General features: G+C 33.4%; 3 protein-coding genes across 5 annotated transcripts; 2 read left to right on the top strand and 1 right to left on the bottom strand.

Annotated features, from left to right (window-relative positions):
• The first annotated feature begins 13,246 nt into the window (after positions 1 to 13,246).
• Positions 13,247 to 16,066, top strand: LOC136204189 (uncharacterized). Its single transcript, XM_065995386.1, has 3 exons — positions 13,247 to 13,478; positions 14,329 to 14,560; positions 15,567 to 16,066. The coding sequence occupies exons 1-3, from the start codon at positions 13,339 to 13,341 to the stop codon at positions 15,861 to 15,863; spliced, it is 669 nt and encodes a 222-aa protein (XP_065851458.1). The 5' UTR covers positions 13,247 to 13,338; the 3' UTR covers positions 15,864 to 16,066.
• A 3,270-nt stretch (positions 16,067 to 19,336) lies between these two features.
• On the bottom strand, positions 19,337 to 23,284 carry LOC136203656 (uncharacterized). 3 transcript variants are annotated; one of them, XR_010674937.1, is made up of 3 exons: positions 21,733 to 23,284; positions 20,169 to 20,803; positions 19,337 to 20,070 (listed from the first exon to the last, which is right to left on the bottom strand). XR_010674937.1 is itself a non-coding variant. In XM_065994860.1 (2 exons), exon 1 carries the CDS (start codon positions 23,016 to 23,018, stop codon positions 21,762 to 21,764), a length of 1,257 nt encoding a protein of 418 aa, XP_065850932.1. In that variant the 5' UTR covers positions 23,019 to 23,284; the 3' UTR covers positions 19,337 to 20,828; positions 21,733 to 21,761. The 3 variants fall into 3 exon arrangements, 1 of the variants encoding a protein (XP_065850932.1); XR_010674936.1 differs by having other exon boundaries at positions 20,169 to 20,828; XM_065994860.1 differs by having other exon boundaries at positions 19,337 to 20,828.
• Positions 19,815 to 21,096, top strand: LOC136203655 (UPF0481 protein At3g47200). Its single transcript, XM_065994858.1, is given in 2 exon segments — positions 19,815 to 20,038; positions 20,040 to 21,096. Coding segments are annotated over 2 exon segments (1,281 nt in total).
• Positions 23,285 to 26,944: the final 3,660 nt, after the last annotated feature.

A 26,944-nucleotide genomic window follows, 5' to 3' on the forward strand; every position in this document is an offset into this window, starting at 1 on the left:
TGGTTTTTTTGTAATGCGGTTCATGAGAGATATTGTGATGGACAAGGATTTGAAGTTTGCTGAAAAGGTATAGTCCATTTATAATAAATGTGTTTTGTTGCATTATTTTGAAATTATAATTTGTTTTATGGTTTTAATTTTTTTATATTTTATAGTGGAAGAGTAGGTGTGGTATGAAATATAGTCAATTTGATTTGGATGAAGTTCGGGAAGAGTTTGTTGAAGAAGTGTTTAGAGTAGGGGTTGCTGGGCTTGATGAATGTTTTGCTGATGATGTTTCTGATAGTAATGCAAGGTAAGTGATATTTAAGAAGTTTTTTAATTTAGATCATGTGTATGTGTGTTTGGAACATATGGTTTATATTTTAGAACATGAGAATAGAATTTAAGATTATGTGGTTTTTGTTTTTGAACTTGGTTAATTTTGTTCCCTTTTGTTATTTTCTTTGTGTTGTTAATAGGAGAGTAGGCAAAGATGTAGTTAAGGAAGTGCAAGAAGTTGGTGTTGGAGATCGTTCAAAAAGGATTTCAAAGTTGCCTGGATATTTACAGTCTCCATTTTTGCTTGAGTCTGAGCATTTACTAAACAATATGCTTAGTTCGCGGAGAATGTTGGTTGAATATGCTTTTTCTAATGAAGACCCACAGTAAGATCTTAATTGAATGTTGTTTGTGTTAATTTAAATTTTCTTTAAGTTATACTGATTGTTTTTATTTTATTTTATTTTTCTTTTTGAAGTGAGTTGTTGTATAGTGATTGTTTGTCCACAATCAATAGAGAGGAGATTATGAGCTTGTCAGGAAGCAATCATTTGGTTAGTAATGTGGTTGATGCGTGGTCTCGAATATTGAATTCTGAAGAGAAGTGCAATGGTCCAACTTCTGTGCATAGATTCTTCTTCTCTACTCTACCATTTGTATGTGTTTTTACATTTTGATATATTTTTTTGTTAAAAAGAAATTGGATTATATTAATATGAATGTTGTATTTTTGTATAGGTTTTACTGTGTACTAATAAAGGAGTTCCTGGAAGTACCAAGTACAGCGACAGACACAATGCTTTTTTTGAGAGAATTAGTTATGAACTTCATGAGGCTAAAATAAACAGTTTAGAGAGTTATCACTTGGTAATTATATTAAAAGTAAATCGTGTTTTACTTTAATTGTTGTTTGTAATTATTATGATTGCTAATGGTTTTTTTTGTAGGTATTCTTTCCAGTTGTTTATGCTGCCCATTTCTATGTTTTCGTTATTAACCATTTTACTGGAAAGATAGACGTCATTGATAACAAGGCTCTTGATAAAGGCGTAACAGTCCATAGTAAATATAAGGGTTTTGCAAAGGCTTTGGTAATATTACTTATCTGTTTTTTAGTTTTGTTATTGTGTTCTACATATTTACTGTCATGTTCAGAAAATCTAAGTGTATGTTCTGAGTAGTTGATGATTTGTTTTAATATTGATAAGATGTTGTTCTATGTTTTCAGGTGAAAGCATATTATCTTTATATAAAAAGAGAGAACCCTAATTGCTTGAATGATATCAGTGCATATGGTTCAAAACATTTGAAGTTGAAGTGGAAAGAGTCAAGCAATAATGATGATTGTGGTGTTTTCCTTTTGAAACATATGGAATCCTATTTTGGACAAGAGGAGTCTGAATGGGATATTGGAGTTCGAAATAACAATGTGAGTTTTTTTAATCTTATTTATTATAGGCTGTTGTTATTATTTTGATAATGTTAGTAATAATGAATGGGATATTGTAGGTTGATCAGTTGAAGAATTTCAGAATTGAATATTGTTGGAAGATTCTGTCAAATTCTGGAAACAAAGAAGTTGCTGTTGTAAATGAGAAGGCCTTAAAATGGAAGAATGAACAATTAAAATAATTGTATATTCTGCAATTGCTGTAATTATATATGTTAGAACGTAAGACATATTATTTTGGAACATGAAATATATTATTTGTAACATGCACGATTTTGTTAACAGTAATGAAGTGTTTGAAACACATATTTTGAATTGGATTGGATGAATTAGTGGTTTCTTTTCTTGGATGTGATATCTCAGTTTTGAGAAGGAAGGATATAATGAGAACCAAATGACAGCAGTAAAATTGATTATGGTGATAATTATGAAGATTGGAAATGGGTACAGGTGATGAATATTGTAATTTACAGAGAATGTTGAAATGGAAGTTAGATATTTAATGGTGGAATCAGGTCTATTGAGCCAAACCTTGAATTGTGATTTTGTTCAACTGAATGTGTAGGATTTGTGAATTTCTTGAGTAGATTGTATATATCTGTTTAAAGTGGAAAGTTGTGTAGGTTAGTGGCTTGTTTAACAAAATATGTGTAATCATATGTAAATTAATCAGAATAGCATTAGAAGGTTGAAGTTAAATTTTAGTGCTATACATGTTTAGATGCAATATAAACATGTTAGATCCAGTTTGTCATCAAAATATTGTACCATATAAGAAAACATTTATGTTTCAGCTTCTTACATTGGAAAAAAATTATTGTATGTTCCAAAAAAAGATCGTATGTTCTAAAACATGTATCATATGTTCTAAATCTTATATCATATGTTCTAAATCTTATATGATATGTTCTAATCAATATATGAGATCAGTTCTCTTTTTCTGGACAGTTTCTGCTATCATGGTTAGCAAGCTGTTTACAGACTCTGCATAACCTCTTTTTTTTTCTGGTTTTCCTCAACAGCTTTCTCTCTTTCACCCTTCAATCTTTTATCACTGTTTTCTTTTGGAATATGTACACCTGTACCTTTGTTCTTTGATATTTTCGGTGCTTTGACATTAATTTCTGTTGGTACACTAGTTCCAATCAATATCTCAATGTCTTGATTTTTTGAACGAGTTTTGTTTTTCTCAGTGTCTTTTTGAGTGTTTTTAGCTTCTAAATCCATTCTGATTGCTTGAAACTTCTTCACAAGATCCTTTATATTTTCCTCACTACCTTGAGCTAAATAGACACAAACATTAATCTCTGACCATAGTTGATTCAGCCATGTTTTCTTATCAATTGTAGCAGCACATTCTTCCATAAGATTTCCTTGCAGATTTATATTTTTTTGACTTGTTGCTAATGTAGTCCATCTGTTAAGCACATACCTTTTTGGAATTGATTCAAGCATTTTTGCCTTCCAAACCCACACCATGTGTCTGCATGGTAAGCCCTGTCTCTCAAACTTCTTGCACGAACATTTTGTTTCGTCTTCAATATTGCTGTACGTAACCTGAAAGGTTTTTGATGTTCTTTGCTCTTTGATAGTGTAAATTTCAAAAGGAGGTTGTTTATAGAATCCTTCTATTCCACAAAAAAAAAAGATCCATTATAAACCTCTTTCTGAAACTCATAAAAGACAGTGGTTGTATAAACATCAGCTCCATGTGTTTCAATACCCATTGGTGTTTTGCATACAGGTCTTTTATGTTTGGCTTCATTGTCATTGTGAGCTTGGTTATGCCTTTGTGCATCCATTGCACTATCAAATCTCATATAAAATTCTACAAGACTTAGATGAGAATTTGTAAAAGCAGTGAAAAAGTTGTTCTCACTCTCTGACCTTGATGTAGTTCTCATAATTCCTCCTAGGAATAAGTCCCTGAAATACGCTGGAATCCACATTTTTCTGATTTCAAATATTTGACATAGCCATTCATGTTTCTCCAAATTAAACTCTGAAAGGATTGCTTTCCATTTTTCATCAAATTCTGCAGGTTCTATCTCAACACTCCAAACAATTGGTTGAATCCTTTTTAAGAAATTGGTTTCTTGCATAATTGTACGACCTATTAAAAGAACGAGTTAGTATTTTCATAATATACAAATATTTTGAACATGCGAATAATATATTGGAACATACAATTTAATACCTAATCAAAACATATAGTAGAACAGTCAAGCAGTAAAAAATTTAATTGTAAACAAAGTTTTAGAATGCTTACCTAATTTATCATTCATCTTTTTCATAATGTGCCACATGCAGAATCTATGTTCTGTTTTTTTGAAAACATTTTTTATTGCAATCTTCATTGCTGGGTCTTGATCTGTTATTAAGCAGGTAGGTTCATTGCTTCCCATTGCATTAAGAAACGTTTTGAAAACCCACTCAAATGATGCAATATCTTCTTTAGCAATGAAACAAGCAGCGAACGTAACACATTTTTTGTGGTGGTCTACTCCAGTAAAGGGGCCAAAGATCATGTTATATCTGTGGAAATAGTATAAAAAAATTTGTAAATAAGAAAACTTATTAAGAATATAAGAATAAGATTTTAGAACATGCCAATAATATATTGAAATTCATTAATAAATATTTAGAACATTGCAATAAGAAATCAGTACATATAATATAATACCTGTTTGTTTGGTATGTTGTGTCAAAAGATACCATATCACCAAATAGAGCATAATTCTTTCTACAAATTGGGTCTGCCCATAAAGCTCTACAGAGATGATCGTCTTCATCCATATCAAAGTCAAAAAAGAATGCAGACCATAGAAGTTTTTTCTTGTTGAAAATGTCAATAAACATTTGGTCATCTGACTCATAAATGTAAGCCTTTAAATCTCTGTGGAAGTTTTTGAAATCCTGCTTAGATGCACCTACATTGTTGTATCCTCCAACATTTTCTTTTATTTGTCTGTATGTTCTTACGGGTCCAACATTCATCTAAAGAAAAGACATTAAGAGATTTTATAAGGAAAGTAAATACAATTTGAAATATTGTAGATGTTATGTTCTATGTTTCACTATGAACTGTTAGAAATGTACAAGTAAAGATGTTTGTAAACATTTTAAATTTATAATATGACTCACCTTAGAATTATCAACAATCATCTTCTTGTGTAGTATTGTCAGATTTCTTCCCTGTTTTTGAAATTTCATACATCGTGGACTGTAAAGTGGGTGTGTATGTTCCTCCTTTAAACGAAAGACAATATATTTTCCATCATTGCAGTACTTTAAAACAATTTGCGCTTGACATCCAACACGTGTTATTAATCTTCTTCTTGGTATGTGTCCTTCAATTTCTTCAACAATTTTTTTCTGCTTATGGTCTGCTTTATTGCACAAACAGTATTGAAAAATGACAAGATTTGAGTTTTTTCTTTTTTTAACTGTAGATTTTCTAATATTAAATCCTGCTTCAGTGGCATATGCTTTGTAAAATTCAATACCCTCATCAATAGTATTAAATTTTGTTCCTACAGTAGGTATTTTTTCTGGAGAGCAACATGGCTTCCATTCTTTTGTTCCTTCAGGAGTCTGCCCAAATTCTACTTGTTGAGTGTAGGATATAATTGCAGTAGTAGAATCATTAGGCTGCTCTTGATTTGACACTGCATTTAAGTTGAATTTTTGAACATATGTGATAATATATAGAACATATGAACAAATGTTTAGAACATTAGGTACAGTTTGAAGAATGTATTGAACTATATATTTCAATATACTCAATTTTATTTTTTCAACAATTTTTAGAACTAATTATAAATAAGAAACGAATAATATGTACTATTATCTATAGAACACATGAATAATTATTTGGAACTAGCTTTTTTAGATTATGAAGAATGTTAATTGGGAATGTACCTCTTTCTATAGTTGAAGACAGAGAAATTTGATGATGATCATCATTCTCCTGTAGATCATTGTCTATTATTTCATGCAAATCCATTGTTTCCATCTGGATAGAATCTGAATTATTTCCAATTTGTTTCAGATTTAACGAATTTCTGAATAATTATAAACATAAGAAACAGAACAGAGAATAATATTCATTTATAGTTGTTGGATATTTCATTACCTGATTGATGCTATTGAGATCAATTGCTTTCAATCTTTTTGTTTGAATGTAGATCGTCTTTTTAATCTGATTTGCGATTTTTGAATGACAGAGCCATGAGTAATGAGGAACGATGATGAGGAAGGAGGCTGATCTAATTAACGAAGGAGGATGGATGATGAGGAAGATCTGAGGTTGAATTACAGAAAAATGATCTGAGGTTGAATGACAGAGCCATGAGGAATGAGGAACGATGATGAGGAAGGAGGCTGATCTAATTAACGAAGGAGGATGGATGATGAGGAAGATCTGAGGTTGAATTACAGAAAAATGATGAAGATCGAAGTTATGGAGGAGGTGCGATTGTTGATCGTGATTTTGCGATGATGGAAGAATGATCTGCGATTGTTGATCCTCAATTTGCAAGAGTGAAACGCTGTAGTTTTGTAATTGGGATAGGTTGTTGTTTTTTTAATGTATAAAACTACGTAGTGGGGTGGTTCTCACCTAAGGTGAGTTCTCACCTAGGGGAGGGTTCTCACTTGATCCCTCCCCTATATATATATATATATATATATATATATATATATATATATATATATATATATATATAAATTATGTCAAATATTTTCATTGCTTACTTATATGTGTATATATACTTTAGAATGTGTATTTAAACTTTTAAATCACGATACTTTGTTTTCAAATCAACCAAAAGCATAAGGATTATTTTTATACTTTTTCCTTATATAAAATTAAAATTTCATCATTGAAATAAATAAAGTTACATAAATTCAAATTAATTAATTATCTTTCCAAAAAATTAAAATATCTATAATTGCAAAAGAAATTAATACAGTAAACAAAGATAAACTATAAAAGATATAAATTCGATTTTTCAGTCACTCGGTTTCCACGAGTTTTTAAAAAAATGTATCATATCTATCTACATATTTAAAAGAATCTTACACTTAAGCTGAGATAAAATTTTATGTTCTTATATATATATATATATTTTCTAGCTTAAATTAATTTTACAATGTACAGTAAAATCTTCATAAATTAATACTCGATAAATTAATAATCTCTTTAAAATAATAATTTCTTATGGTCCCGACTTGGACCAGTTCAATAAATTAATACTCAATAAATTAATATCTATATAAATTAATAAAATTTCATGGTCCCAACATTATTAATTTATAAAGGTTTTACTGTACACACTTAACTGCTCATTCTCACTCTCTTAATTTTCTCCCATTCCCAATGACCTAACTTGCTTCCTCAATTGTTGCTTTTCTAACCATTCTCTCAAATTCTTTTTACTCATCTCTTCTTTTCACCTAATCTCTTTAATCACCACTCTAACTCGTGGAGTAGCTCTTTCCTCGCGTTTACTTGCTCTTTTTTCCAAGGCTTTTTACCTAAATTTGAATTTATTTATTTTTTTGTAAATGGTTTTTATTGGGGTTTTTTACACTCTCTTTCCGCTAAATTTGATTTTAGTTATTAAGGTTTGGTAACATAGTGAAATTTTGATAGATTGGCATACGTCAAACTTGAGCCACTCTCTTTGAGTTATTCTCTTACTATGATTTTCAGCACGAGTGGAAATTAGGTACTTATTGATCCGTTCAAATGCCTCTTGACTTTGATCGTTCCACTCTACTGGATGTTACTTCCTTAATAGATTAAAAATGGGTTCACATATAGTAGTGAGTCGAGAGATAAATATACACGCATAATGGAGTGAGCCTAAGAAAGCTCTAACTTCTATTTATGTTTTTAGAGTTGGCATTTCATTGATGGATTTAATTTTATCAGGGTCCATCTGATGGGTTTTGCTTTAGTGTTTAAACAGTGCGGAATAAAATTTATTTTAACAAAAACCAAATTCTAAGGATCGTATGCATCAAGTAGTGGCAATAATTATTACATTTCACCAAAGGACATCTTTGAAGGAGTCTCTAAATAAATAATGATACTCTCGATCTAAGATGAGATATAAAGTGGACTCTTTTTACCCTCACACACGCTAAAAGCCTCTTGGTTTGATTACTGATGTGCTAGCACCTTTGATCCTGTCTCAACAATCCACCGAAGAACTTCATTGAAGATGGTGGCTAGGGTACTTAGTTTTCTCCTAGAGAAAAAGATATAATGAATGAATTTAGTTAAGTTTATGATAAAAAAATAGAAAATAAAAACTTATTATTTTCTATATATAAAACATTTTAATTTTTTTTATTAATTGTTTTAACCAATTAGAATGAAGCTAATTAATTAAAACAAAAATTAACCAATTTTGGCTAGGAATGGAGGCATGCATGAGAGAGATTATTCCAAAAACAACGCAAATGATAAATTGGGAAAAATAATTTTTTTATTTTTTTATTTTTCTTTCTTTCTTCTTCTTCTTGTTCTTGTTCTTCTTTTTCTTCTACGACAAGAGTTGTTGCATTTGCGATGAAATGTGGAAATAGGAAAAAGAGGACCTCAATACGAATGAATGTGGAAATAAATAACATCAGCAAGACTCAAGCAACAGTAAATTCAGAAAGTTAGATACCTATCATGGTCTTATCGAAATTTACAAAATAAATTTAGAAATTTACCAAAAAGAAAATTCAGAGAACTAGTCGTAGAAGCGACCTTCAATCTGCCTTCGTTCACCCCTGCAAGCATGTCTTCGTTTTCCCCTGCAAGCATCAACCTGATAGAGATGATCGAAAATCACAAAATAAATTCAGAAAGTTACCAAAAAAAAAAATCAGAGAACTAGTCGTAGAAGCGACCTTTAATCTGCCTCCCGTTTACCCCTGTAAGCACGTCTTTGTTTTCCCCTACAAGCATCAACCTGATAGAGATGATCGAAAATCACAAAATAAATTTAGAAAGTTACCAAAAAAAATTCAGAGAACTAGTCGTAGAAGCGACCTTCAATCTGCCTTCCGTTTACCCCTGCAAGCACGTCTTTGTTTTCCCCTGCAAGCATCAACCCGATAGAGATGATGAACCCACGACGTTTTCTTCTTGGGGCATTTTGATTTCTGGATTGAGGAAAAAGGAATTAGGGCTGTTTACAACCTACCGATTTCGTCCTAATATTGTTAGAATTAGGGCGGCTTAATAACTCAACTTTGAACTTGTATAAAATATTCATTTATCCCTTGAACTTATATAAAATGTAATCAATTAATCATTTGCAGGGGCGGAGCCAGCCCAGAGTCCGGGGGGCCGAAGCCGGACCGGCTCCGTCTTTGAGTATTGTTAGTTTTATGTCATGTAGCTCCCCTTATATTGTTATATATTTAAGCCATGTAGTATTACTTTAATAGCTTAAAGTGGTTAAGTTGGTTAAGAGTCTTGTTTTAAGGTAATGGGTTCAAACCACACTTAGCGCTTTTTTTTTTTTGAACTTTATTTTTTCAATTAGACTCTTTATTGTTTTATTTGAACTTATTTTTACTATATCTATTTTTTTAAGAATTTATCTATAAAAAGATCAACTTCTTACTTTTGAAACTCAATTAACTAAATTTATAGCTAAAAATAAAAAAAAAAGTGTGAAAATATTATAATTTTAGCCAACAAACCTAAACGACAAAGTTTCAATGTGCTGGAAACTTAAAAAAAATTTGTCGTTAGGGCTGGACTTCGAAAAATTACTCCCAATAGTCGGACTAAAATTAGCCCCCCCAGCTGTCAATTCCTGGCGCCGTCACTGCATACATTATGTTTTTTAGAACATACGTTATGTTATTTAGAATATGAGTTATAAATTATATTATAGAACAAATGCAAAAATGGTCCATATATTTACTGATTTTTTTAAAACATTATACTTAATTTTTAGAACACAAATTATAAAGTTTAGAACATATGTAACAATATTTAGAACATCGTGCTTAACATTTTAAAACATAAATTACAAAAATATAAAAGAATTAAATAAATAAGAAATTAGAGCATGTTCTTGGGTTTTTTCTATTAATAATTCCTCTATATGCACATTTTTTTTATTAATAATTCATTATTATGCACATTTAATCGATATTAATAAGTGCATGCGTCAAATATTAAACAATAGAAGCTACAAGGGCAGTGGTGTATTAAGCAGCGCACGATATAATATACAAGAAAAACAATTGTCTCAGCGGTAAGCAGTGTGAAGTTTAGATGAAGTGTCTAGGGTTCGAATCCCATCAGCGGCAACATTTGTGTGTGTGTGTGTATGAGTCTCCTTACCATACCATACTCTCATTGTATATATATATATGCATAAAGATTGCCTATCTGAAATATGAAGTAAGAAATACTTTCATCATTTCATATTATTAAAGTTGCCATTGTGAGCGGTGGTTCTGGATTTTTTTTCTGGCTAAGTCTGGTTTTGCATTTTGTTCTGTCTCCAAGTACAGAATCGTTACATACTTAATTTTTGGGGTATCAACTTGCTTCATCGTCCACTCTAATAGCTAGTGTTCTCGCACAAGTCCGACCACTAGAGCTGAAGTGCGTGGACTTCACGCGTCGTTTCTCTGTTTTGTCTATCTCACACGCATCGATGAGTGACGACACGTTTGGCGAACGCGAACCTCCAGCTTTCTCCTCCGACAACGTCCAACCATTTTCGGGCTCCTTATTTGGTTAGTTTCCGATTTCTGCACCCTTCGGGTGTTTGTCAATTTCTACCTTTTGTGGTTTATTTCCTTCTTTGTTGGAAGCTTCCTGCTTTGGTTTCAGTTGTTGGTTTCTTCTTGTGTGGTCATTCATCTGTATTTGCATAGTCTTTGTTCTTCGGGAACTTTGTTCTCTATTTGTGATCGTGTCATGACTGATGAAAAACATATCCTTTAAATTGCAATTATTATCAGTATTATTCCTGTATCTCACAAGATCACCAAACATATATTGAATGGTTCAAATTATTTAGACATGTCCAAAACTATGAAGATTTATTTGCGCAATATTAGAAAGGGTCGACACTTGATTGATGAGCCCAAATCAGAGGATGAGGATTGGTCAAAAAATGATGCCCGTGTCTCTTTATTCAAATTAAGAACTCAATTAGCACATTAATTGTAAGTTTTTGTGAGTATGTCACAGAACTGATGGATTATTTGCATTTTTTATATGTTGTAAGTGACAATATGTTGCATGTATTCGATGTCTGTAAAGCTTTTTATCATTTTAACAGAAAGGGTCAATCTATTAAGACCTCTTTTATACATCTTAAGCAACTTTTTGAAGAATTGAATGAATTGTTACCTTTGGGTACTGAGATCAAGGTGCTTCGTAATTAGCGGGAATAAATGTTTTTCGTTAGTTTTTTTTATGTGGACTTGGATCTAATTACGAGTCCGTCACCTCTCAGATTTTGTCCAGTGCTGAAATTCCTGATATAAATAAGGCCCTCACTTGTGTGTTTATAGAGTGATAATTCTTTTTTTTAGCATCTTCAGCTCCTCATGAAATAATTACTATAAATTCACGAATGTACTCAATTATTCGTTAATTACTATATATATATCTTTAAATTTTTAAACAAACATAAAATAATTAATGACCATAAGTAAAATTTTCTTAATAATTAGTCGATTCTAACTTTTAATAAGTTTCATAGAATATTTAATAGTTGTTTAGACATTTGGCTAGTTCAAAATTAAGAATTCAAAGTTCAAAATAAAAATCGTAGAACCTAATATGATTCTCCCTCTCCAAGTCTATCTCTTTATACTTTTTGTCATGCATACTCCTAATACCACTAGCTACCGTCCATATACAACTACACCAGCTATAAGACCATATGTGTTATGTGAATTTGTCTTCTCTGGAGACCAATAACATCTACTATTCTTAGAACTCGACCATAATAAGTGAATCTTTTTCTTAAAAAAAAAAGATAATTTGCAGTTCGGTCGAACTCGATTCGAGATATTAACGAGCCAATATCAAACCTACATAGACTTCGTATCTATTCGGATCATTAACACCTATTCCCCCATATATTAAGTGTCACCATTAATATAAATATATAGTAAAATTACATGTGAGCCGAAAATTATATATACTTATAAAGTTGAATAGCATAAACAGTGCCAATTCCAATTTTTTTCCAATTTGTCCCTATAGTACCCTTCAATTCACTTTCCAATTTTGCACAATTTTTTTTAATTCATTCCCATCTCACCCTTCCACTTACATGCATCTTTCCAATTTTGCCCCTAATTACATCCACCTACCTACAAGAAAACGACGACGTTTTTTGCTTTGCAAGAGGGTTAATTACATCCATGGCCACTGAATTTTATCATTTTAATATTGTAACCACTGAACTTCAATTCTTAACAGTATGACTACGAACTTTACACTTTTTAACACTGGTGGTCACTCAACACCTCAAAACGACTGTTGACGGTCTCAAAATAAATAATTCGAAGAGTTAATGATATTCAAAGAAACTTTAGCTCTTAAAAGTTTTCGTTTTGAGGTCATTTAGGTGTTGTTTGGTTAGGAGAGAAAGTAAATTTTTAGAAAGAGAAAGCTCAAAAAAATGTGATTTTATGGTAAATTTCATTCCGAACAACTGTAATTCTTGAATATTTTCATTTTGAGGTCGTTAACGTTCATTTTGAGGAGTTAGTTAAAATTAAGTGACTACCGATGTTAAAATGTGTAAAGTTCAGTAATCATACCGTTATGCATTCTAAGCCTTTATCTTATTTTCGAATATTCACTATTAGATCCAAACTTACTAAAATTTTAAGGTGAAAATTCTAAGCATTCTAAGACTAGATTTAATAAGTCAGAGTATAAAGATGAATAACCAAATTCATTTATTTGGTTATGCAATTTCCAACGAACACTACTACTAATATTAATAATTTACTTTTACATAAATGCGCTCCTTAATTTTATCATAATTTTATAACTCGAATTGGAATTTCTTATTATTACTACTACTTCGAGTTTGATCTTATTAAAAATTTCTACTTTAAAAGTTTTCTCAACCCAGTCCAATCCTTCAACCAAGAACAAAATTATTGACATAATTTAATTCTTGTGCTAGCTGTTTTTAATTTTTAGACTGTCAGGTTTTTAAGTTCGGATATTGATTTGGTTAAGTAGGCGTTCAGTGTAAAAAACCTTTGTATTTTTAGTTATTATATATCTATTATAACTAGAAACATAACTTTACTACTACCAATCACGTGGTTCAAGTGGTTAAAATACAAATCAATTTAATAAAAATTAATACGTTATTTCTTTCCCGAAGTAAAGCATGGATATCTTTGTAGTATTATATGAAATGGAAACTAACCGGATGATTATGAACACGAACTCAATCACGATCGAGTCATTCCAAAATAACCAATATTTAAAAAATAAAATACGAATAAGACGCTAAGTTCCAGTGGGCGCATACGCACCAGATCCATACTCTCTCCCTCCCTCCCTCCCCTCGGTTCTTGCGCTGCTACTACCGTACTCTCTTCTCTCGTTCTCATTAATGGCGAAATCATCAACAACAGCACCACAATCAACAACCACAACAATACCAGCAGCGTCGAGGAAATGGGTGAAAGATCTTCCTTCAATAGCAGCTCGAATCTATTTCTTCCTTATCTTTCTCCAGGTTCCTCTTTTCAGGTACTTGTTCATACCACGTCTTCATTTGCTCTTCTTTACTGCTTTTTCTAGAATCTTAGCTTTTGTTTTAGCTCCTGATTGTTCAATTGTTGTTGAATTTACCGCTGACTCCATGTTGAATCCTTGTTTTTCTAATCGATTAGTAAATCAAAATTATCAAATTGTAGTATAGTAAAGGGGATCAGTTGATACTGTTACTAGCTGAGCAACTGATCAAAGCCGAATTTATAGATAGTTTATGGCTGGATTCACTTGCAGACCTAGAAACATCTAGAGTCTACTACTTGAATTGAATTCTCAAGTATAGGGAAGTTGAGGAATACCTAAGCCCCTAAATAGATCTAAGTACTGAAACTCTGAAATTGAAAATTTGAAAGTATGGACCTAACTTTGCGTTTTACATCAAATTGATTTTGGTTTTAAAGTGTCTGTCTCTGATTTTAGCAAGGGTCCATTGCTGCTATAGTGGAAAATGGGCAAATTGCAACAACGGTCATTGAAACTTGGGATCTGTTTAGTGAAGTTCATTTTTTTTCAATAAAACCATTGAACTTCACTTCTGATTTCAATAAGTCAATCAGAGCCAATTTGTGTATAAAAGTGCACTGGAATGTTGACGGACATAAAAGAACAATTGAGTATATGCCAGCTAAGCACCAAGTCGGATAAAGATGTCATTTTTAGATTTTTTTTTTTTTTTTTGTGGCTTAGTGATTTCTTTGAAAGGAAATGAAGTTTAGTGACCTTTGTGAATCAAACTTATTTTACCGAGTGGAAGAAGTAGGTGAAGGGAATATGTAATTTTGAAAGGGTAACGTTAGAGTAATTATTTCTACTTTTACTTGTATAGGGTGCCTTGCAGATCCGGCATGTGTTCAACACCAATTCATGTTACATCTTCCCAACTGATTGCAAGTGAGATCTTTCCTGGTACTGTTGTTAAAGCTCTTCTCTATCCTGGTGCTATTGCAAATGGTGTTGTAAGGAACATGACTATTCCAACATGGGACAATCTGCTATCTATATATAACTTGACCAGTGTGAAAGAAGCTCCTGCTGTAACGGATCTCCAGCGGTTAGAGGTTTTCTTCTATTCAATCTCCCGTGTCTCTTCTTATTTATGTGTTTACTTTTTATATGGTATGTTTACACGAAAAATGTTTTAAAGAGAGTCTTTGACTATTGCAGTTTTCCTTAAAGATGGAACTATGCCATTACTTTCTTTTTGTATAGTAAGCATTTTAAGAGAGGTGACAATTTGTGTTATGTTATCTACATATTATATACGATATATATGATATAAAAGCCAAGAAAATGACTATCGTGTCAATCATGTCGTGTATGTTGGGGTGTCTCTGAAAATCATGTTGTCATATCAGAAATTGTCACCTTAAGTATGGTTGTAAAGTTGGGAAAATAAGAATTGACAATTTCTCATAGATCAGCTGATTGCCAAAAAGTTTTTTTTAGTGAAAATAGTCTCAATTGCCTTTTCCGTATGGAATGGTCTGTCTGTAACTAATGTCAAAACCTATAGTTTCTGTATTTTTTTCTTATATATGTTACTGGAAATTCTAGTTCATTGGATCCCAGTGTAGTTGATCTAGTAAATTAGCCAGTCTTTAATAGGTTCTTGATGTGCCTGTGAGTGTGAGCTATTTTGCTTTTACATTATGACCCTTTTCATAATTGCATCCATTGTCCTCGAACTATCAGATATGAAACAAAATTGTCATAACACTTTAATCCTTAATGAGAATCCCCTCAGCGTTTGACTTACGTTTCTTTTGTGGTCCTTTTGACTGAATCAGTGAATTCATTTCCCGGAGATACCACATGGGTTTCAAGTCACTAGTCTTTTAACATGAGGATTAGGGACACAAGAAACCCAAGTGACACCTCTGGCAAATGGGTTTGCTAATTTCCAGACAACAAAAGAAACAAACGTCGAACTACAAGGGGTTTCTCAAGTTATGGAAATTGTGTTCCATTTCTGATAGGAGGACCATGAGTGTGATTAGTCCCCTTTTCCAGCTTCCCCTTTCAATTTCACTGTTTGGCTATTTATCTTGATCTTTCTTCTTCCAGGTTCTAGCAGGAAGTTATTTTTCTGTGGCAGGAGCACTTGTGGGCATTCTAAAACCGGGTAGGATGAGCATGTTTGGCACACTTTTAGTGATTTGGGGCCTTGTTAAGGAAGGGATCCTCGGAAAGCCGGCAAATACAGATCCTTCTAAACCTGTGTTTGTCTACCCTACAATGTTGCTTGCCTTGATCTGTGCATTTTCATCTGTGAAGTATGATATGAAGAAGGCTGCAAGAAGTGCCCCAGCTCGACCCATTGCAAAGCCTCTGCAAAGTTCTTCGAAATCGAAGCTGAAATGAGTTGAACACCCGGAAGTAAAATGATTTTGTTTTACTTTTCCATCATAGTTGATGAGTTGAAACCAGATGTGTTTTTGCAAAAACCGTTTGAGAAAATGGTTTCATTTGTGAATTCTGCGGAGTTTGTTGATTAGACACCGAGGAATGTGTCATAATACACGAAGCTTGTGTTCAATACTTTAAAACGAAAAACTTACCACTGACCTGCTATTTTTTGTCTAAAAGATTTACAAGCTTTGGTAGTTGATGCAAGCTAAATGTGCATTTAGGTTTCGTATTTCCCTTTGAGAGGGAATAAAATAATCGTGAAGGGAAAAGCAGAAAATTGTCCGACCCGTTTTTTATGGGATGATATTGGGATGGAATGTTTGAGAAAGGAGCGGTCTAAAGACGACGATCAATGCAAGAATGAACTAATCCGACATCGGAAATGAAGGAGTGACAGAGCTATATCAATAAGGTTTGTTTCTAATAACGTTTTTTAAAGATGTGAGGTCTAAGGAATGAGACTCGGACCAAAGCGGATAATGTATACATGGTGTTGGAGCATGTTATTACAATTTGTATTAGAGCCGACTATCCACTTATAATTTTTGAGGACGAGTCTTGGCGCAACGGTAAACGTTGTTGTCGTGTGACCGAGAGGTCACGGGTTCAAGTCTTAGGAGCGGTTTCTTGTAAAAAAAAAATAAAGCAGTGACCGAATTGTATTAGTAAAGTGTGTTTTAAATACACTGAATCGCATCGAACCCGCAAAATTATAAATTACTGCTCTGTTATCGTAGCATAATGTTAACAACACATGCCTCAACTCAAAGACTTGAATTCTGATATGAATGCAACTTTACATATTTAGAAGCATGAAAGCTACATGAACAACGCAAGTACAGAAGATACAGTTTGTGTGAGAGTGAGTGAGTAGAAGTAGCAGAATTGCTGCAATTATTGAGGCACTCAGCCATGGATTGCGGAAATAATCACGAACAAAAGACGCGTTCCAACTGTGCTAAACAACTTCATAGTAGGCCTCCAGTTCCATGACGACGTTTGAGAAATTATAAAGAAATAAATAATGATAAATTACTGAACTGAAATTACTAATACTGAAAATTAAGTAATAAAGAACATGACCTAAAATATTTGATGACGACGAAAGCTAGAGTCTATCAGAATCATCACTACTTAGTCAAATGGTTTCAGCATAACAACTTCAGATTCGATCTTCCTCGTGTTTTATGGCATGAACGAAGCAACACAAGTTTGCTATCGATCTATCTACGAATTCCGCAAGATATCTCAACTTATACTGTTCTAATCTCTGCAGCCTTTCGTCGCCATGGAGAAAAAGACCGATCGAAATAACTTCTGGAGCGTACGCTTCTGGATTTACTTGTCAAAGTCGAGATGGAAGCTTGAAGATACAACAGTGAGATGAAACTTGTGATTCCAAAAGTTGTAGCATTCTGAGAATCTGCTTAGTGAGCTCCTTTTAAGCTATAGAGAGCATTCTTCTCCATTACCCAAGTTGGGCTAATACATTCATGAACACGTAAACTCTGAACTATATATAAAGGTTAAATGCATCCGGTCATTGAACTTATATGATTGTCTCAAAATGGTCACTCAACTTCAATTTGTGTCTGTAAAATAATTCAATTTTAAGTTTTATCTCAATTAGAAAACTCCGCCAAGTTCAGTGATTAAAAAGCATCAGCATGATGCCATGGCTGAAACGACATCATAAGTCAACACGGATTTCTGACTGAAACCACACATAGCAGCCATGTGTCAGTTATTTTTATGAAAAAAATTAAGTTTTGTTTTGTTTTTCCGAAATTAACATGGTTGCCAGATGACAAATATATGGATTCCATATGTCGTTTTGGTCAGATATCTGAGTTGATTTATGTTGATGTATCACTGAAAACGCCTGAGTTCCCTAATTGAGAAAAAACTCAAAATTGAGTTATTTTATTGAGACAAATCGAAGTTGAATTTCCATTTTGAGACAATCATATATTTCAGTGACCAACAATGCATTCAACCCCTATATATAAACATGGCCTAAACCTACGGAACCTCTAAAACTGTCTATTTTTTGTCACTTTGCCTCCCAAACTTAAGGGACAATCCATTAGTCACTCCAACTCCCTAACAGTGACACAACACCTCTCTTATTTTTAATCAATCGAAGAAGATGTTAACCCGTGAAGACCACTTGCCTTTGGATGCATTTTCATATAATGCAATGTGGTTTTTCTTTTTATAAAAATTTGCAACGTAACCTTTCTGGATGAAAGTGTGCATGAGTTTAGGGAGGCTATTGTAAAATATATTCTAAGAAAGAATAAAATTTTTTGAAAGAAAAAAATCAACCGAAAACCGAGTGGTATAAAGCTTCCTCCAAATTGGTTAAAAATAAGAGACATGTTACCTCACTTTCGGAGAATTGAAATGGTTGTACTTAAGTTGTGGAGACAAAATCACAAAAATAGACAACTTTAAATAGGTCTACCTAGCAATGAAGGCTAAATTTTAACGTAATGGGAATCAAAACTCAAACCTGTCAAGCAGAGGTTCAACGCCTTACCACTCGGACCAACCCTCATTGGCTTATTAGGCCTATAAACATTAATTTACTACTCCTAAATTCATATATACATTATTATAACATTAAATTCAAATAAAAAAATCATTATTATTGACTCTCTCTTATTTACGGTCAAACAAATATTATATTGGATAGGAATAAAATAGATACCTTTCTTTGATGACGGCCCAAAGTGGTTTGGAAGCGGACAAATAAATAAGAATAAAACAAGGAATAAAGAAAAAAAATTCATCCTAACAATTTTTTTTTAGGAATGGCAGATTTCGCCTAATGTACAACCAGTTGCGTTCATATGGATCCTGATGACCACGTAAATTTGATCATTCACCGTTAGATCTAGACGGATTAAAATCATAAGGTGGAGATTCAAAACATCCTAAGGCTTATATTTAATCCGCCTAGATCTAACGGTGAATGACCAAATTTACGTGGTCATCATGTACAACATAATATATATTTGAAGCAAGATCAACAAACTAATTTAACAGTTATTTACCTGTTATATCTGACATTCTAATTTAACAGTTATTTGCCTATCATGTTCGACATTCCAAATAAGATTGTCAATAAACCGAAACAATTCATACATTTTTAGTTGTTATTTATAACTACATTAGTTTTTTTAAAAACATTTTGAACACTTTGACAAAAAAAATTGTGATTAACCCATATTTAACCAACTTAGTTATTAGCTATATATTAAATATCTTTAGATATGATTGATGTTTGGAATGTCCAAATTGACAATTAAATAAAAGCCAAACCGGCATTTTCAAATTTTCAGTAACGTAGAGCTAATATCAATCTTACTTGGAAAAGTTAGAAGTGATTTTCGGTAACGTAGAGCTAATATCGATCTTACTTGGAAAAGTTAGAAGTAAATTTGTATGATTTCTTACACTATAGTTAAATCTGCACTTCTCTAACAACATTATGGTCAAACCTACACTTTCCGTTAAGGGTAAATTTGGAAATTATCCCATAAAACAGACAGAAGAAGAGACTACAAACAGTTGACTAAAAAAGTTAGCAGACGTTAACAATTTATTCTCTTCCATTGTGGTTTCCTGCCTGTCACCACATTACCTTCAGCAAAACTCAATCAGTGCCTCAACTGAAATAATCAGGGACGGATCAAGGGGTCGGGAGTTGGGAGGGGGCTTGAGCATCAACTGGTCGCCGGAAAATTCCATTAGACCTGTATATGGAGCTTTAATTTTTTTGAACAAAGGCCCCAAAAAATTTCAATTAAGCACCCAAACACCCGTGAATCCTGGATCGCGTCATTGACATCTTCTTTCTTGGCTTTGATATTGCTTAGTTTTTTCCATTTGGTTATCATGGAAATTCATAGAGAAAGAAGCAATTTTGTCTCAGTTCATATAGAGGATCATCAAGCTGATCAGTTGGTACTTTCTATGAAGAGAAGGCTGGGAAACTTATCTCCTGTATCCTCTGACCGCTGTATTTATCGAGTTCCGAAGAAACTCCGCGATGTAAACGAGAATGCCTACACGCCTCGGCTAGTTTCGATTGGTCCTTTTCACCATGGCAAGAATGGTTTAGAAGCACAAATGGAGGCATTTACAGAATTTTCTGCATCAGAACAAGGTAAAGTTAGATGATCTAGTAAAATTTATTAAAGATCGAGAGGAAACAGTACGTAATTGTTATTCTGAGACGATTCGGCTTACCAGTGATGAATTTGTTCAAATGATCATTGTTGATTCAACCTTCATTATTGATATGTTGTTGGCAAGAGCTTTCCCACAGTTAACATGTGCCATTGAGTGCATCTATAATAGATCGGGACTTATGTTCGATATATATCGCGACATGCTGTTGATCGAAAATCAGCTTCCTTACTTTATCCTTAGGGATGTATTGGACTTTGCCGAGAGCAGAGCAGTCTCGATATTGATCAAATGGCCTACCATTCTTGAGCTGACTCATGCTTACTTCAACTCGTTTATGCGACTAGCACGAACATTTCGTACCATGAAAAGTTCTGAAGTGAGGAATTTTGTTGATTTCCTGAGGCGTTGTCACCGACCGTTCAAACCAAGGCAACCACCGAAAAAGACAACAAAGTTCGAAAAGACGAGAACCTTAACCGAGCTTTATGAGGCTGGAGTCCGATTTAAGGTAGCAGAAAGCAAACATTTGATGGATATACAGTTCAGTGATGGAGTTCTGGAAATACCATGTATATCAGTGACTGAGATGACCGAAGCATTTTTCCGAAATCTCATAGCGTTTGAGCAGTGTCATTGCGAGGTTTCATATGTAAGTGACTATATTGTCATCATGGACAGCCTCATCAACACCGCTGATGATATCGAATTACTCGTTAACTGCGGAATTATGGAAAACATGGTGGCTAATAACACAGAAGCAGCAATGCTTTTCAACAACCTTGCCAAGGAAATATTTTATGATTCTAATGTATTCTATTACTCTGTTCTATCTGAAGACCTGAATGCCTACTGCAAAGTCCGGTGGCAGGCAACGTTGAAAAACAATTACTTCAACAGTCCGTGGGCAACCATTTCGGTCATTGCAGCAAGTATTCTTCTTCTACTCACTTTCATACAAACTGTGTGTTCTGTGATACAGGTTTGATAGCATAGGTTTGGCAACAATTCAGATAAATAGAGGAAGGAATCCACATCTAATTAACAGGCTTTTCAATTTAAGCAGTAACTTCAGATTGACATGGGACTTGGCCAATATTTCATTACGGTTTATTTTAGCGCAATTGAAGTCAATTCCACAATCCAGCCAATAAGAGGCTGAAAAGAGACCACTATTGAGTTTTCTCAATCCTAATTTGAATGTATCACTATTGGGAGACTACACAATCGAAAAATAAAATGAACTCGGTTCAGTCTTACGGATTTTGTAAGTGTAGATAGAACCCATTTTTGTCCTAAGATATTGTTTGACATTACTGACTTATACACAACATGGTATTCTTATTAGTTTGATATGGCTGGTGCAAGAGATGACATGTGAACCTGACTTTTCGGGTTTTTTATTGGCCGTAGTGTAGAGTTTATAACTACAATGACACTAAAATAAAAGAATAAAGATATTTTCAAGCATAGATTGATCTTTTATGATCATACTGAAAACATTTTCATAAGTTCGATGCTCGTGCATAAATTAAGTGTTTGGCCGGCATTGATAAATCTAACAAACAAAAGGAATTCAAACAAGAAACACAATCAAATTTCATTTTATAAATATTAAACTTACAAATGAGTTGTTTCTTTGATTCCAGTTTCTCAAAAACTGATACCATGTACAATGAACGAGGTTCCCCTATACGAAAGTGTCCTATCCTTGGCTCCAACGCACCATAGATGGCCTTGCAGTTCAAGAACTCCTTTCATTCCAGCAGTTTCCCATACAAACTTGTATAGCCCAAGTGCCCTCTGCAACTGCTTCACCCCATTCCACACCATCCCCTCGTCATCTGAAGTTAAAATCCTTCCCATGTACAAGCAAAACTTAGTCCCACATTCACTACTGTAAATCCCACCACATAAATCAACTTCAATGTCTCTAACATGTCCATAGAGGTAATACAATAAAAGTGTGAACAAACAGCGTGACGAGTGCCCCAATGTCTTGGATAGCTTCTTCTGGACCAGACTTTCTTGGAACCGAGACTCCTTGTATCCAATACCTTTATCAACCAACACATCCTTGATCTGAGCTAACCCTTCTTTCATCACTTCAAGCTTCGACACATGATAAAATAACCCCTTCTCGTTTCCCAAACATCGAATCAAATCATCGAACATTTCAAGAAGATCTGCCCATGTCGCAGAACTACGCGAATTATCACTTTTCGGGGCTCCAAGTTGCATCCATGAAGTGGATTCATAATCTGAATTGTCTGTATCAGCTAAGAACTTCAAACAGTTATGAACTATCTGCTCCTCCATGCTACTTCCTTTAACAGATAATTCATCGATCTCCAACTTCAAGCCATTTAGTATCTCCTTAAGCGCACCCACCCATATCCGATGATGCGATACCTGTGGGGCTATTGTGAATCGCACCACTTTCTTTTGTTGAGCAGTTACATTTAGGAAATCACTTACTTTGGTTAGTGAACTCACAATCATGGAATCCCTTTCACTTGGTTTCCCAAAACAACCAACAGGATTGCATATCACATTATCTGATAATCCTTCAATACTTTCCTTTAAATTTTGCTGAGCCAATGGAGAACCAATGAAAACCCTAACAAGTGATTTCAATGTTAGCATCTTTTGAGCAATACGATCATCAATTATAATCGAATCATCATTCATATTCACTAATTTTCCATCAATCAAATCCACATTCTGTAACTGGCGGGTCAATTTGGTTATATGTGGGAATGCTTTCTCATACCATTGAAAACCCAAAGTCTCTCCCTCGGATTCTCGTAAATTTTGATACGACGTCGTATGCAAACAGAGAACTCCATTCTTCCTTCGTACCAAATACTTTGAACCATGTAAAAACTTATGTACATGCCTATAGATCATCGTTAGCAACCCAAAACATTCATTATTTACAAACTAATCAAAACATTTCATTGCGACATTTTATCAAACAGGTGATGGATGTAGAGTCTAGTACAATTTCATTCTAGCAGAATGATTTGTGATTCATCAACCATATACACAAACTATAAATTTGCAACAGAAATTCAAAATTAAGCGCCCAAAAACAGAGATCGAAAGTGAAAGCTCGAAACTTGCTTACAGTTTTGTGGAACCACGAAGTGGCAGATCAAGCTCTCGAAGAAGACTGTTAGCGGACTATTGGGAAATTTAGATGTGGGCTAAAATTACTTGTACGAAGTGAAATGGATCACTATGGGCCTTCTTTGGGCCCAATGTTTAATATTGCTGGAATACCCACTCCAAGCCCATGCAAGAGAGATTATGGTAATCACGCCAAAACTCATATTAAAAAAACTGAAGGGTTTTTGAGCATATATACAAATCCGAATACAAAATACGGGTAATTGGGTTATTTCTCGAAGCGTAGATTACCGTTGAATTGATGTTTCGGAAGAATCGAACCACGATCTCATATTATACCGGTCACACAACTTCTACGTCGAAGTTATTCGGGAGGAGAAGCGATGATTCCACGAACTAAGAGTAATCAATGAGAAAGAGAAAAGGAGGCGGCGCATAGAATAGAGAGAGAGGAAAGCAACTTTTGCTTCTCTTTCTATTAGGTTAGGGCTTCTCGATCTTAAGGTTATGGACTTATGAGGGAACAATTATCTATTTATAGTTTGCAATTGGGGAAAACCCTAATTACACACATAACATGGATCCGATCCATCTAAGTTACAAGTGGATTATATTCGATCGAATACATTTCTTACATCGCTCAATTACACACAACAAAATATATTCTTTATCTTGTCTCATTCATACTCGTAAATAGTTCGTGCAACCGACATATATTCTAAAGCTCTAGTGTTATACACTACTTGAAAATATATAGCCTCTTGATTGACATGTATTATATCTAGTATTATATACTCGTTGTAAATATCTAGCATTTTCATTAAACACGTATCGTAACAAGTTGTGTGCTTTATCTTAGATTTCATATCACATCCAATATATTTCTTTTTATGTCTATAATTTTATATTATCACAACTACACATATGTGCATAATTATCCCGACAATGAAACATAAAAACTCTAGAATGTGAACATATAAAAAGCTTTCCTTCTTACAATACTCATTCCATCATAATCTAACTCGCTTGTCTAGTTGGTCCCTTCCAGACCGAATAAGCCATAACATCCTTCCGAGATAACAACATTACTTTATACTTTCAGAATAAAATTTTGGAAAACCATATTTTCTGTGAAACGAGTCTCACGCTAAGAAAAATTGAGATGATATGTTTTCTATCTCATTGTCACTAAGCACACATGGTGTACAAAAAGCATCATTTCAGATGTTTCTAAACATCTAATCTTAGTCCACTTCCTTTAAGGAATACTTCCGACTATAAGGACATAAGACTTAAAGTTACTCTTAACTCGCCTTTTAGATTACATGTAATATCTTATATATAGGCGCTCTTTTGCATGTATTAATCATCTAGAACTTTAATGATTCATTTTCATAATTTTGGCAAGACGACTTATATTATTGAACAAGCACTCAATTTGTTAAACAATATCCTCATCTTTATTCTTGTCACCATGTGAAAAAAATAAGGGTAAACACTCGTGTGAGTGAGTTACTTCTCTACCTGACATGCATTATAATATAATAATAAATATTAACAGATAACATTCACACTCATGTATTGTAAAATTCGAAACCCTATTGAGTAATTGTGTTCAAAAATATATGAACTAGACGTATGTTTAGATCCGACATAGATCTTGGGATCTAACATGTTTTACATAAATATCTCCTGTGATTGATTTAGTAAGGGGATATGCTACCATGTCATGAGTGGGTACATACTTTATAATAACTTCTTTTCATGCAATTAAATCTCTTACATAATGATTCTTAAATTCTATGTTCTTTGAATTTCTATGGAATTTTTTTATCTTCAGTAAAAGCTATAACAGATTGACTATGACTGGTTACTACTACATGAGTATAATATAGTAAAGTTTAAGTGATTCATGAATCTATTCAATCATAATGCCTCTTGAACTAAAGACAGATATGATACATACTCTACTTTCATGGTGGATAGAGCTACACAAATTTATTTCTTTTCACTCCATGATATGACACCTTTTCATAGTAAGAAAATATAGCTTGACATAGATTTCCTTTCATCCAAGTCTCCCATCCAATTTGCATTTTCGTATCCTTTTAGGTGAAGATCTCTTCCTTAATAAAAAATAAAGAATATCCACATTTTTCTTGAGATACCTTAGTATCTTTTTCACAACATCACAATGTTCTTGTTTAGGATTGGACTCATATCTACTCACCATCCTAATGAAGTGACATATATTGGGTCTTGTACACAATTTGGCATATATCAAACTACCTATAATGCTAGCATAGGGAACATTTCTATATATTCGATCTCTTGTTGTGTTTGGGGATACATTTCAGTGCTAAGGGTCATGCCATTTCTAATTGGGTTATCTATGGGTTTGTAATTTCACATATTGAATTGATTGAGGATCTTGTTGACGTATGTATGTTGAGACAAGACCAATAATTTCTTTGAACAAGCTTTTGTCATCTTAACTCCAAGAATATATGCTCATTCGCCCATATCTTTCATCTTAAAACTCGAGTTTGGTCAAGCTTTGACTTGGTTTACGAATCCAATCTTATTTCTAGTTATCATGACGTCACCAAACAATAGCAACAAGATGAAAAATTTACTTTCAGAACGCTTTATATAGACACCATGATATTTTTTAATTAGATTTAAGTCATTCGATATCATTTCATTGTGAAATAGAATGTACCGTTTTTCTAGAAGACTATTTAAGGCTATGAATTGATTTAATCAAATTGCAAACCTTTCGTTCATAACCTTATTCGATGAAACCTACACATTTTTCCATGTAGATTTCTTTGTCCACTTCTCCATTTAGAAAATCATTCTTTACATCCATTTAATATAGCTTCAGGTACAAACTCATCATCATAGCTAGAATTAGTCTTATTGATGTAAACCTCACAATAAGTGAGAAGGTTTCCTCAAAATCTATCCCTTCTTGTTGTTTATAGCTTTTAACGATCAAATGAGATTCATATCTTTCGATACTACCATTAGCCTTTAACTTTACTTTGAGCATCCACTTCCTCCCAATTTCCTTAATCCAATTGTCTACTTTTTATGGGCATGAGAGGAGCCATATTGATATATCTAGGCTCCACCTCATTATGTGGTGTGATTAAAAGGGCCATGCCTTCGATACTCGATGTTCGGTTATTTATCTTTTAGTATGACACAATTTCGAATCTTGATTAACATATCTCATATCTTTTGAGTCAGGATTCATACTCCCACTTAAGATATGATCGACATCATCTAAATCGTTATGAAATACTAGATCATATTCTTGTTCCTAAAAAATGTGATCATGGTCAACTATACAAAGTGTGATCATGGTCAACTTTGCCTACCTTAAGAAATTCATTCTCCAAGACAACATCTCGTGATTCGAATTGTGTCACTCACCTTCTTTGTTTTCTCCCAATATGACATATCATTTTGATACACATGAGTATCTTAAAAAAATACTCTTTTTACCTCTCAAGCGTAGTTTCCCAAAGCTGCTCGAGTTATCATGAGCAACAACGGTGCAACCCCACAATATAAGATGACTTAAATCGATTTTGCGACCTGTCCATAACTTACATAGAATAGAATGAAAAATTAGAGGGCACTCAGTTAAGGGCATAAGTGGCCGTAATAAAAGAATCTCCCCAATAGAAATTGAT

Source organism: Euphorbia lathyris, chromosome 8, assembly GCF_963576675.1.
Source record: "Euphorbia lathyris chromosome 8, ddEupLath1.1, whole genome shotgun sequence".
In the NCBI taxonomy this organism is placed as follows: Eukaryota; Viridiplantae; Streptophyta; class Magnoliopsida; order Malpighiales; family Euphorbiaceae; genus Euphorbia; species Euphorbia lathyris.

Coding starts and splice junctions, on each gene's coding strand:
- LOC136204189 (XM_065995386.1), top strand. CDS start 13,339: ATGGCGAAATCATCAACAACAGCACCACAATCAACAACCACAACAATA. Junction 13,479..14,328: donor CTCCAGGTTCCTCTTTTCAG/GTACTTGTTCAT, acceptor TTACTTGTATAG/GGTGCCTTGCAGATCCGGCA. Junction 14,561..15,566: donor CGGATCTCCAGCGGTTAGAG/GTTTTCTTCTAT, acceptor TTCTTCTTCCAG/GTTCTAGCAGGAAGTTATTT.
- LOC136203656 (XM_065994860.1), bottom strand. CDS start 23,018: ATGATCTATAGGCATGTACATAAGTTTTTACATGGTTCAAAGTATTTG.